The sequence below is a fragment of the Dermacentor variabilis genome, chromosome 3, assembly GCF_050947875.1.
Source record: "Dermacentor variabilis isolate Ectoservices chromosome 3, ASM5094787v1, whole genome shotgun sequence".
In the NCBI taxonomy this organism is placed as follows: Eukaryota; Metazoa; Arthropoda; class Arachnida; order Ixodida; family Ixodidae; genus Dermacentor; species Dermacentor variabilis.
The window spans coordinates 47,923,328-47,935,416 of NC_134570.1; the positions used below are offsets into that span (position 1 = coordinate 47,923,328).

Genomic DNA, 12,089 nt, shown 5'->3' on the forward strand with positions numbered 1-12,089 from the left:
CGAAAGCTAAAACAACTTCTAAGAAAAAAAGCCACGTCCGCCTAATGTTCTAAACAAATTTTATATAAGTCAGATAAATCAATTTATTTATTTAATTGTCCCGGTACAACAACAAAAATTCTGGTTACAGCTGGCTTGATCGGCTTTCTGCATTTCCGCTTCCGGCTTCGCAAAGACTCGCGTTTGTGATGGCGGTGCGGCGTGGTTAACTGTGGAGGTGAAACGGACACGATTTTTTTTCACTGGTTCTCCTTGACGCTTCGTCGCGCTTCCTTGCTTAGGATTGTTAGCGACAGCTTAGTGCCTGAGCCATGGCCAGCACTATCCTTCATCGGTTGGTGGGCAGCACCCACGTAACGTTCAGAACTCTGGCGAGCAAGCAGTGTTCGGCACCCTGCGCCTCCCGATTATGGATCGCACAGCGCTTCTTGGCTACACCGACGCCCGCAACAGCGAAAAAGGTGTTCCAGAGGGAGAAGCCGCATTGCAACATTGGCACAATTGGTCACGTCGACCACGGTAAAACTACGCTCACGGCAGCCATAACGAAGGTGCTCGCCGATGAGAAGCTGGCGGCCGCAAAAAAGTACGAGGAGATCGACAACGCACCCGAGGAGCAAGCGCGCGGCATCACCATCAATGTCGCGCACGTCGAGTACGCCACGAAGAATAGGCACTACAGTCACACCGACTGCCCCGGTCACGCCGACTACATCAAGAACATGATTACCGGCACATCTCAGATGGACGGCGCTATTCTTGTGGTGGCCGCGACAGACGGCGCCATGCCACAGACCAGGGAGCACTTGCTCCTCGCCAAGCAGATCGGCATCGAGCACATCGTGGTCTTCTTGAACAAGGCCGACGCGGCCGACAAGGAGATGCTGGAGTTGGTGGAGATGGAGCTTCGCGAGCTGCTTACAGAGTACGGCTTCAATGGGGACGACGTGCCCGTCGTCACCGGCTCTGCCCTCTACGCTCTCGAGGGCAAGGAGCCGGAACTGGGCAGGGACGCCGTGATCAAGCTTCTCGAGACCGTGGACAGTCATATACCGACGCCCGCGCGCGATCTGGACAAGCCTTTCCTGCTCCCCATCGAGTCCGTCCACTCCATCCCCGGCCGTGGAACGGTAGTGACGGGTCGGCTTGAGCGCGGCACCCTAAAAAAAGGCATGGAGTGCGAGATTCTTGGCTACAACAACTACTTCAAGACGGCCGTTACGGGCATCGAGACGTACCACAAGATCTTGGAGGAAGCACAGGCCGGTGACCAACTGGGCGCCCTTGTGAGGGGCGTCAAGAGAGACGAGATCCGAAGGGGCATGGCCCTGTGCAAGCCGGGCACCATAAAGCAGCACGACCACTTCGAAGCGCAGGTTTACGTATTGAAAAAGGAGGAGGGTGGCAGAGAAAAGCCCATTCTCAAGTACTACCAGTCCACGATGTACTCCAGGACCTTCGACTGCGCGGCCAGAGTGTTCTTCGAAGGCCGCGACATGGTCATGCCCGGAGAAGACGCCAAGCTGGAAGTCAGATTGCACAAGCCCATGGCACTGGAACAGGGGCAGCGTTTCACTTTCCGGGAAGGCCGGGTTACGGCGGGAACGGGAGTTATCACGAAGGTCTTGTCCAACCTGACTGAGGATGAGAAGCAGGACCTCACCATGTCCCAGAAGCAGAGGGAGAAAGCCGCCATGAAGAGGGCCGGGCAGAAGTCCTCGTAGGGCGCCTCGGTGCTGATTCTGCCTAGCAAGTTCGACTAAAGACACTGTAGATTTCTTACTTTTCTCATTCGTTTCATTTGCTTGTCTTGCACCAATAAAGAGTCATTGTTATTGTACACACCTGTTTGTCTATATTCATTGGGAAAAGAAAGGTTGGTTGATTGTGACCCTCCGGTGGCAGAGTTCAGCAGAGTAGCGCATAATAACGGTTGTACATCAGTTATCAGTTTCTCGTTTATTTTATTTTTTTTATTTTGAATTCAGGACTCGCCAAGAAAAGTGGTAAAAATAGTAGCTGCACACAGCTTGTAGGTGCTAAAACAAGGGCATGAGCTCTAAGGAAAGTAGGAAGGAAATAGTTTGTGTGACAGATCGGCACGGCGTGGTCGGTTGAACAGAGTGTTGCTATATCATTTGATGTCGCTTAACTTGCTATTGCATTATATTTTGCTCGCACAATGGAATATTTCGGTTTCTCGAGGCCCCAGTTTTTAGCCTCCGTCGAGCACAAACCACGGCAAAATTGTGAAGTGTACGTGCGTGCCACCGTGAAGCGTACACGTGCTGTCACTCAAACGTACTATTTCAAGTAGACTGCTCGTGGAGTGGGTGTGAATTCACAACGTGCAACGAAAGCTACTATGTTGTTATTTTTCTGGTTGTGCGCTTTATGCAACAACTGCTCTTTCGGCCAAGGGGGCGCCACGGATGCATTTAAAGGTTAGAAATGGCGGACAACGCGCAAGGCGATCAGAGTTGGCGTACCCAACCGTTTCGTCAAAATGTCAGGGGCAAAATGTAAGTAAACACTTCTCAAACTATCAGCGTTTTGCACTCCATCAGTGTACTCGTGCGAGTGATTTTTACGTGCAGTCAGACTGTAATCGGCACCGTTTCGGCATCGCTGGGAGCGGCACTTGGTTGCATCGGTGCATTTTTTTCTTGTAAACAAGGAAAACTGTGAAGTTATGCGTGCTTGTCGTCGATGATCCAACGTCCGTTGTGTCGCGAAGCGAAGTCACAACCCTTGATTGTTTTACCTCTATCGAAACGTTCCGCTAAATGCATTATTTAACGCATACGCGCTCACCTTAGGAGGTGAATACCCCTCAGCACGGCATTCACAAGCAAACGAACGCCGTCGCCGAACTACGTTTGTACTTACTGCCACTCGAGTCTACGCTGCCTCCTTTGTTTTTATCATGAATCATTCAGGCTCCGGTGTTGCAGTGACAGTGAGCGCGGTTGTAACTAATAGCTTGTTTTTTTCTTGCTCTTTTTCTTCCGTTCAGTGAAGAAGCCATTCGTCAAGCGGCGAACCCGACCTTTCGAAGCGCCACGGAAATGGAGAACCACGTATTTCAAAAGGCCAGATCCAAGGTGAGCGGATCGAAGGCGTAATCGTGTAATTTAATCTTAGTTTTAAGATTATGGCAACATCGATGGGCGCAGAGGGGGTCATTGTGACTCCTAGAAGCTTTAGAGCCACTTTTAAAAGTGCAGCTTTGCAACTGCAGGTTTCAAGTGCAACATGCGAATGTCGTGTTATTGAAGCGCTCATGAATCTGACGGGCGTTTTTAAAAACTGCAACACATCCAGTACAGCAGTTTGGTGGAGCACAAAAACAATACTGAATTAGAGCACACGACACATATACTCGTCACACTACGGCATCTCGCGTCTTCGGCCTTTGACATGCAGCCAAAATAACGGCAGCAGTGAAACATGTCTGAAACAGGTGCACAATGTAAATAGTTGCATCATGTGGTCTTTCCACTATCGGTGCGGGACTGCTGGGACGAATATGAAATTCAAGGTGGGAGCTTTGTCACCCATAATATTGTAAAACATTGGAAAACTGATTGACTACACCTGTCTGACAAACAGACGGGATATTCTGCAAGTGTCCACCCAGTGGACTGTCCATTTTGGTTGCCGCTTATTAGCTAGAGCTGTACCAGTGAGAACGACACTGGCTGGTTGCGCCTGTCTTTTTCTTGCTGGTGTGAAATGCCCAGCCAATCAGCACTTCAGCAGCAGCTGGAATGGACAGTGCACTAGGTGGGCACTTCTAGAATACCCCTGCTGTGTCGGAAATTTGTGTTAGGCTGTATTGGGCCACTTGTATAACAAAATTTGGCCGAACTCATCTCACAATGACTGTTAACCGTAAGGCATTTAGTGGTAAAACAATATATTGACACATTTCATTGCTACTGTTGAAATGAGTTATGTATGAGGTGTGTACTCCAGCGGGATTCCTCTTTCACGGTCCCTTAAGAACACTAAGTGCCATGTAGTGCTGCTGCCACGCAGTCTGCGCGTGGCCTTCCAAATGCATGGCACACCGGTGCATGCAAACGCTGACAAACATATCAGTTTCAGTTTCAGTTTATTATTCTTTAAATACAATGCATTGGTAAGATACAGTATACAGACGAAGGTCCCAAAGCCAAAGACTGCAATGGGACCCTCGTTGATTCGGTGATCGATAATTGTATCATCTGGCAACTGAGCTCCTCCCTCATGTTTCTTTATGGATGCGCTGCACCATCTAATGGCACTGCTGAGAAGAGCACGCGTAGCCTCCTAGGCAAGGAGCCCGGTGTGCCGGTGCCTGCGAATGTTGAGAGTTGTTTCCACACTTGCCACACACTCAGTGACACACACTCAGTGGTGACACATACTCAGTGACACACACTCAGTGACCCAAGTTAGTCAGAGGTCCATTGAAGAGTGGTGCATACCCACTGCATTCATGGCGTAGCTCGCTAGAGCGTTGACGGGCAAGGCGTTCATTGAAAAGCGGCACATATCCAGTGCATTTGTGGGGCAGCTTGCTAATGCGTTGGGTTGCTGTCCTTGAGGAACCCTTGTGATGTGGGTTTGATTCCGCTCGGCATCGGAGAAATTTAAAAGGACACTTAAAAGCAAATACCAAGTCGACGTGGACTGTTTAAAGGGACACTAAAGGGAAAAATGATTTCTTCTGCATCAGTAAATTACCGTTCTACAACACCAAAAACACCACTCTCACAATGATAAGACGTTTGGTAAGCCAGAAAAAGCGCAAGAACGAAATATGGGTGGCGACGCCTACTTAAGTTCCCGCACCTGGGGCCTGTGATGTCTTGGATTTTGATGGCACCTTCTAGGGCCTACTAATTATATATAGCGGTACAGATTGACTATATTGTGTTCTAAAGGAACCAAATATTAAACGTGGCAAGTTTCGGGAACCTTTATTCAGCCAACGCGGCCTAAATACGAAAACAAACTTTGGAATCCCTGACGTCACGCTGACGTACCGGCGCTGGGGTTTCGGCGTGAAATTCAAATACTGATACTTGAACCTTCATTTTCTCATCTAATAATCAAACTATTATTTTGAAATGATTGCCTGCAGGGTTCTCAAACAATGCTTCATTAGTCTAAACTGATTTATTGTTTCGCTTTAGTGTCCCTTTAAATACCATCCCAGGAACCTTGCAACGCTCGTTTCGTGCCTAGAAAAGACTTAGTTTACGAGAAAATTGTATCTTAAGAAACCGAGTACCTTTTTCAAAATTCGAATTTCCCGCCACCTAGCCGGCGGTGCGGTGACGTTGCATACGCCATCACCACCCATTGCTGCCGTCGGTGAGTCAAACGGTGCCCGACAGACGGTGCCACCGAGCAAAGACAGGGCGGTGAATTCGTCGCTGCAGTTGCTTTTTTGGTCAAGTGGCGTAGACTGTTCGAGCATCCCGCGACATCACATGGAAGTTGAATTCTCTGCTACTTGCACTTTGTGAGAGTTTCGCAAGCCAGAAAAACCAGTGCAGCACTGCGTGGTAATGAAACTACTGAAATGCGAAAGCATGGGCAGTTCAGAGTCGAGCGAAAACAAAACGTTTCGACTGCCAGAGTCATTGTCAAGGGTAATTTCAATGAGTCTTTTTATCTAAAAATGAAATAGAGCTGAACAAGTAGCATTTTTCCTTGTTTTGTAATACAGTACAAGGATGTTTTTTGCACCAAGTGGTTGAATACTCGTGGCAGAATTTGACCCAGGAGTGCTTTCGTCATTGGATAAGTACTTGAATGCCCCGGGGCAGTCTCTAATCATGTCCTGCATTTACTTCAATTGCTCGATTATTAAGGCTCTGTTTGCGATAATATTCACGCCTTATAGATTCTCGAGCATTATTCTATCGCTTTAGCTTTACCTAATATTTGCCTTTAGTGTCCCTTTAAGGGACCTTTTTTGGTCATTGTAGAGCAGCACATTCGCTGTGGCAAATGCCTAGTTACCCAAGTTGGTGTTAAAGACATTCATTGAGCAGCGGCACACACCTACTGCCACACACCCAGTGGCACAAGTTGGCATCAAAGGGTTTCATTGAAGACCAGCGCAGACCAAGTGGCATATACCCTGTGCTCCAAGTTGGCGTCAAAGAGTTCCTTCGAATAGCAGTGCCTACCCAATCCCGCATCTATAGCAACCCTTGTCGGTGTGAAAGAGCTTTGTTTAAGCGCGGCATATATGTGCACATTGCCACATACTCAGTGTCCCTAGTTGGTCCGATGGTTTGTTTTGAACCCTGTTCCCTCATCACAGAAGCACAATATACCATCTATTTGACCATGGACTACCCAGTGACCCAGGCAAGCGGGAAAACGGTCAGATACAAACATACATAGATACAAACATAGGTATATAGTTGGCCCCCGGAAAGTGTATGAAGTACTCTAAGAATGCTAACACATTTACATGGATCCAGGACTTTTGTTGTGTGCACGAGCACAGTGTTTCTCATTGGGATACACCTTTTTTGGAGGTAAGATTTTATATTTTTTAGATTGTTATTTTGTGGAATGCCTTATAATGCTAATCTTGCATGTTTACATTATGTTTAGCCACTGTAGCGGCCTGGGAAACTTGCCTTGACGCATTGTCAGCAGTGACCAGTTTTGAGCCTTGTCCTGTTTAAGTAGTGCCCCTCGATGTCATTGAATGATGTCTTCATTCTCAGTGATGCAACAACGTTTGTATTTGCAGGATGAGTACCTTTCGTACGTTGCAAGACTCATCATCCATGTTCGGGAAATGAGTGAGTGGCTGCTAAAGTAGCATGCTGTTTTATAACTTATATGGTCATAGTGAACTTAGTATGATACACCTGATCAGGGCTGCAAGGCCATGTTAAAGCCTGGTATCATCCGTATTGTTTTGATTACACAATTAGTGTTTCTTCTAGCAGCTGGAAGTTGTCTTCTTGGAAACGCAACAAGCTGTGTCGGACAAGACACCTAATTTTTCCATTGTTGTGGGTATAGGCTCATGTTGGAGCCCATTGTCAGAAGGCTCTTGTTAGTTGGCTTGTGTTACACTGAACTCCATTTCAAAGGAACATCATTGTATGTCAATGTAGGGAACACAGGACAAGAGTAAGGTGAGCATATGACCGGCAAGCCTGAAATAAGTAGGAGACTCAAGACGAAGTGTCGCCGCTTGAGCATTTTCTTTTCAGCATCAGTTCAACGCTCTGCGATTCGGCCCGATTATGTGTATATATGAAAACTGTGGGGAAGGCAGTAAGCTCTCACTATCTTATGTGTCAAGAATAAGTGAGTGTGTGTAGTATTTGTATGCTTGTTGACACAAATAGGCAGAATCCTCCTCACCACACCTGCTCATGCCTCAAGCTCTCTTTCCTTCTGGCCTTGTGCTGTTACTGTCATTTCGTGTCTTGCATATTTACACATGTAAGTACACTGTAAACAATGAAAAACAATGCAAGAAATCGTTAGGGCTGTGATATGCACACAACCGCAGTTTAATTAAACCATGAAGCCCCTTAGGCATTGCACCCTGCTACTATAGTATGCTTGTGTACACAAACGTCTGTGTGCATGGCTTACACATTGTTAGTAACAAGTAAGAGTTTGTAAACATAGTGAACATGTTGACTTGTGAAGGCAGGCTTTGGCAATGCATGGGTGTAACTTGGAGAATGCATTAGTGATAATTGGGAGGGGCTGCTTCAACCATACAAAGCCTTGTACAGTCACTGTGTGCTGGCACACGATGAAACCTGTGTCGCGTATGTACTGCAGAGATGTACTTTCCTAAATAACACCAAGAACACATTGAACAACTGGGACTCGGTGGCTCTTTTGGTGAAGCTGCTTTCCAGCTCTGGCCAGCTTGGTACTCCTGGTGTGTACCTCACAACTTGAACCACTATCGTGCTCCATGGGTGGTAGTCCCTTCAAAGGCTACAAAAGTCATCGAATTGAGCAGCAAATGCTTTTATTTCTCACTCTCAAAATTTGAGCCCTGAAAAACCTTGATGTGTAACCAGTGTGTGAAGCACCTTGTTAGAACAATGTACACCATGCAGATTTCTGCAGTATTTCAATATTTTTATCGGTTGAACATGAAAAAAAAAAGGAGGGCATACTGATTTGTGTTAAGTAAAGCACGGACTTATTTCCTTCTGATTGTTGTTGCTAAGTGCCTTAACAGTGTCTTGATTATATTGGTGACTGTCAATGCTTGGCAGAGGTAAAGTCGGCACTGTGTGCTATAATGCATGACAAAGATGGCTGTGATGTCTACAATACGACATTGGCAACTTTACTCATGAAGGGTCTGTTTAACCATTCAAATGAGTTATAGATGCTATTCCACATATAAAGACGCGATTTTACACTCGTCACGGAGAACACAAAAAGGATTTGTGATGGTACTTACGTATGAAAATGTGACTAAGACTGAAGCATTAGACGATAAAGATGTAACAGAGTAGCTGCTTGGGCAGGCTTGTAGAACATTCTTTCGCCAAAGAAGAAGCCTTATTTTGCACACAATTCTCAAGGAATCCTGTCCTGTCGCCTTCTTTTCTACCTTGTGTCTTGTGCAGAAAATAAGGCTTCTTCTTTCATGAAAGAAGACAAACATGCTGACATTACCGAACAGCATCCTAAACAGTATGATGATGAATCTCTGAGGCAATGAAAGGTTTGTTGGGACATCCCGTGGGTCTCGAGAAAGACAGCAATGGACGCACTGACACACAGAAAACCACTGAACAAGAGAGAAATGTACCATGCCATTTGATGTGTTACTTCAGCGTTTCCTTTGTCACATTAACTTACACTTTGCCTGAACATGCTCACGTGTACTGCTGTGATAAGAGTCAGGAAGGCATGAAGCAGGCACATGTCTTCATTGAATTTGGTTTTGAAAGGTCATCACTTGCTAGAAGCCCTGCGCTAGTCGTAGATCTCGGCTTACAGAAATTTATTCGAGCCGAGTTACACAATTAAGTGCACCAAGTGGAGTTATTCACTTTACTAAGTGCCTAATCCTACACTCAGATAGCATTACCAAGCTGTGAAGACTACTGTTGCTGAACGTTCTTAAAAATTGGTTACCTTCTTGCTGATTAGTCTTGAGAAACATGGAATAAATAAAGTTGCCTTGTCTGGTCATTATGAGTAGGGGATGGTGTAAAAGATGTTCTTACTTTATTTTTGTGGATCCTTTAGATAAGTGTAGTTTGAATGTTGATTGCCTTAAGTTACTCACTGGATGCATTAAGAAATAAAAACAAGTTGATTTTATCCTGAGACTTCAAGTGACTGCTTCGTTATTCATATCATTCCCACATTATCACATTCAGGAAGAGCTTGGTTTGACATGCAGCGTTTAAAAATTACGGCCATGTTCTTTTTCCTGAATAAACTTCGTCTGCCATACCTGTGGATAGGTGTTTGTGCTAAAGTGAGAATATTTGCAGTTCTCACTAGCTGTTGGAGAATCAGCAAAGATGCGAGGTGTGAAGTCATCTCGGCACAGTCATTTGGCAACCTTTTTCAAAATGAGTTGCGATAAATGATTTTTACAAAACTAGCTTCTCATCGTTTTATGGAGAAGTATAACCACATTACTTTTGTGGTGGCACCCCACCTGTGCTGGCAGCGAAAGAAAAGAACAGCATTGCAGTCTCTGTCGCGACATTACTGAAACCATGTTGGGCGTTGCAAAATAAACGTAGCACACTTAGTGTCGGTGTTATACATTCTGTTGAACTGGCTCCGTAGGGACCACACCATTGCGTTGACCGGCGGACTCCTAAACTGATGACTTGATTCTTTCTAACATTCTTGTACTGTCGCGCTTTTTTCTACTCCCCCTCCACTCCATTATTTCTTTGTTAAAAAGAACCTTGTATATACGGAAGAACCGAAATAAGAATTGTAATTGCTAAAGCGTGTCTGATTGTACTTGAAACGCTACTCGATAAGCAAGTTTTGTGCAGTTCTTAAGAGCGCATCAGCCCTTAACGTTGAAAAAAAAAAAAAATTGCCGATACACGATGGCGCCATCCTGTGGCGAAAAGCGAATGCGGAACAGTGCGCGTGAGGCGGAAAACCGCCAGGTGGCGCTAGGCTCCGCGACCAGACAACAAAATCTGCATTTAGGTCTCGGAGGCTTTAAGTCCTACTGAATAGTGAGGTGTCTTTCCGACAGGTTGCAGCTACAGTGTACTAAAATCTAGTATACTGTAGTTGCAGCTGTGTTGTTGCTACGATGAGTTGTGTGCTTGAAAAGGCTTTTGCGCCGTCGTGGTATAATTTCCTGCCTGGTGGAGAGAAAAAAAATAAATGCCGGGCAGTTATGGATGTTAAGCCAGGAAATGCCAAATTCGGACACGAATGAAACGCTAGTAATTAAATTTAAGTATTCACTTGCGCTGCAGCATATTTATTGGACCCTTGCTCGCGCGTTGGAAAGCCGCTTCTAAGCGTAGTTAAAGAGATCACCCACATGCCTTGCGATTTGTCGCGTCCGGTACCGTGCGATATGAAGAATGCATGTTGATATTAGTATGCAACTTTTTTTGCCAATGGGGAGCGCTATTGTACCGTTCTTCTTTTTAGGGAACAGCTTGCTTTATTTTTGTATCTTGTCGGCGAAACAGTGCGCACGTCACTTAAAAAAGGTCTAGTTACGTATACTGCGGGAAAGTGGAACGTTAACGCCATTGTTTGGCTAGCTCGAAATTACTAACGTGGAAGCTGTTCTCATTTTAGAACTTTTCGCTCGTCATTGGAGCCGATAGTGTGATAACCCTTTCTGCCGTTCGAATCCTTGATAGTCGCGGCAGATGGCGCTCGTTGTCCGAGGGGGAAAACAACAACAATACAAGGAAAACAAATAAACGTGCGATTTAACTTTTCTGTCTCCCACTCCCGTATTAAACCAGAGCTGGGGTCTCTCTAAAGCGGCTGTCGTCTTGATTGCCTTCAGACGAAATTGTTTTGTGCAACTTGATATTGGAAGGTCCCGGCTCACTTGATGCAATTAAAGATAAAGGGCATTCATCCCTATATGCAAGGCACACGTGCACTTTAGCACGTAACATGTAACAAGATCGAAATGAGCACAATGCAGCTTAGATGGAGGCTGACTGCATCCACCGAATTAAGTTAGGAAACAGCGGCGTAAAAACGAAAAGAAGAACAAAAATGCAAGGACAGTGTGAACAGAGAGAGGGAGGAGGGAGACGAGTGCGGGCTTCACTGCAATGCTGAACTCGTCGCTGTACACCGCAGGGATTCTCACCGTGCGCACGCCGGATTTGCGTTATTTATCGTGCAATCTAGCTTGTCGAACGCGATGTTACAGGTACGCTGCGTACCCGCTTCTTTACTGCACAGAAAGTGCGTGGTCGCTTTGCGGCCTTTCCATAAATTGGTAGCAAAGCAAGGAGGCTTTTCCTGAGCACGGCTGGTCATAAGGAGGTGCACCCTTTACAGGGGACCAGTTGGGCTCTGGCGTCGTCGGTTCGGCATTGGAGTACGCGGTATTTTATTGTAATATATATATAAACTCCAGGCAAGTCGATCGCGCACACGTGCGTGAGAATCATTACCGCAGTTTCTTTAGGCGAGATGGGACGTGTGGTCGGGTGCTGGCTCATTAGGGGCGACTTAGTCCCGACGGGAGGGTGGATCAGATGACGCGTTGCTAGTGGCGACGGCGTTAGGTAACGCGCTTATTATTTTACCAACTCTCATTCTCTTTCCAGTCCGCGTATTCTATCTGGCCTTCCCGCGCGATCCGAAGCCTTAGCCGGCTTCCGCTTGGAGTGCGCTCACCCCTTTTCCTTTGTAGCCATCCTTACGTGGTTGGCCGTAGCCTTTTCCTTCACTTTCTTCTCCCGACGTGGGAGAATTGAGGGGAAGCCCGCGTGCCCTCCGGTTACGGGGTGGCTGCTCGGTCCCATAGAGCGGTATCTGAGATCTGCCCGCTTCTGCTTTTCGTGCCTGGGTTGTCGGCCGTCGTCGCGTTAATTATTTGCGTAGTGAGG

At 46.4% G+C, this 12,089-nt stretch overlaps 2 protein-coding genes across 2 annotated transcripts in view; both read left to right on the forward strand.

Annotated features, from left to right (window-relative positions):
• The first annotated feature begins 158 nt into the window (after nucleotides 1–158).
• Nucleotides 159–1,840, forward strand: mEFTu1 (mitochondrial translation elongation factor Tu 1). Its single transcript, XM_075684972.1, has one exon. The coding sequence runs from the start codon at nucleotides 312–314 to the stop codon at nucleotides 1,722–1,724; it is 1,413 nt and encodes a 470-aa protein (XP_075541087.1). The 5' UTR covers nucleotides 159–311; the 3' UTR covers nucleotides 1,725–1,840.
• A 544-nt stretch (nucleotides 1,841–2,384) lies between these two features.
• The window catches only part of LOC142575550 (mediator of RNA polymerase II transcription subunit 15-like), a 44,666-nt gene continuing 34,961 nt past the window's right edge, over nucleotides 2,385–12,089 (forward strand). The window contains exons 1-3 of the mRNA XM_075684979.1: nucleotides 2,385–2,522; nucleotides 3,017–3,104; nucleotides 6,767–6,818. Coding sequence (XP_075541094.1) covers nucleotides 2,452–2,522; nucleotides 3,017–3,104; nucleotides 6,767–6,818 — 211 coding nt within the window. The 5' untranslated portion in view covers nucleotides 2,385–2,451. The remainder of the gene's footprint in view (nucleotides 2,523–3,016; nucleotides 3,105–6,766; nucleotides 6,819–12,089) is intronic.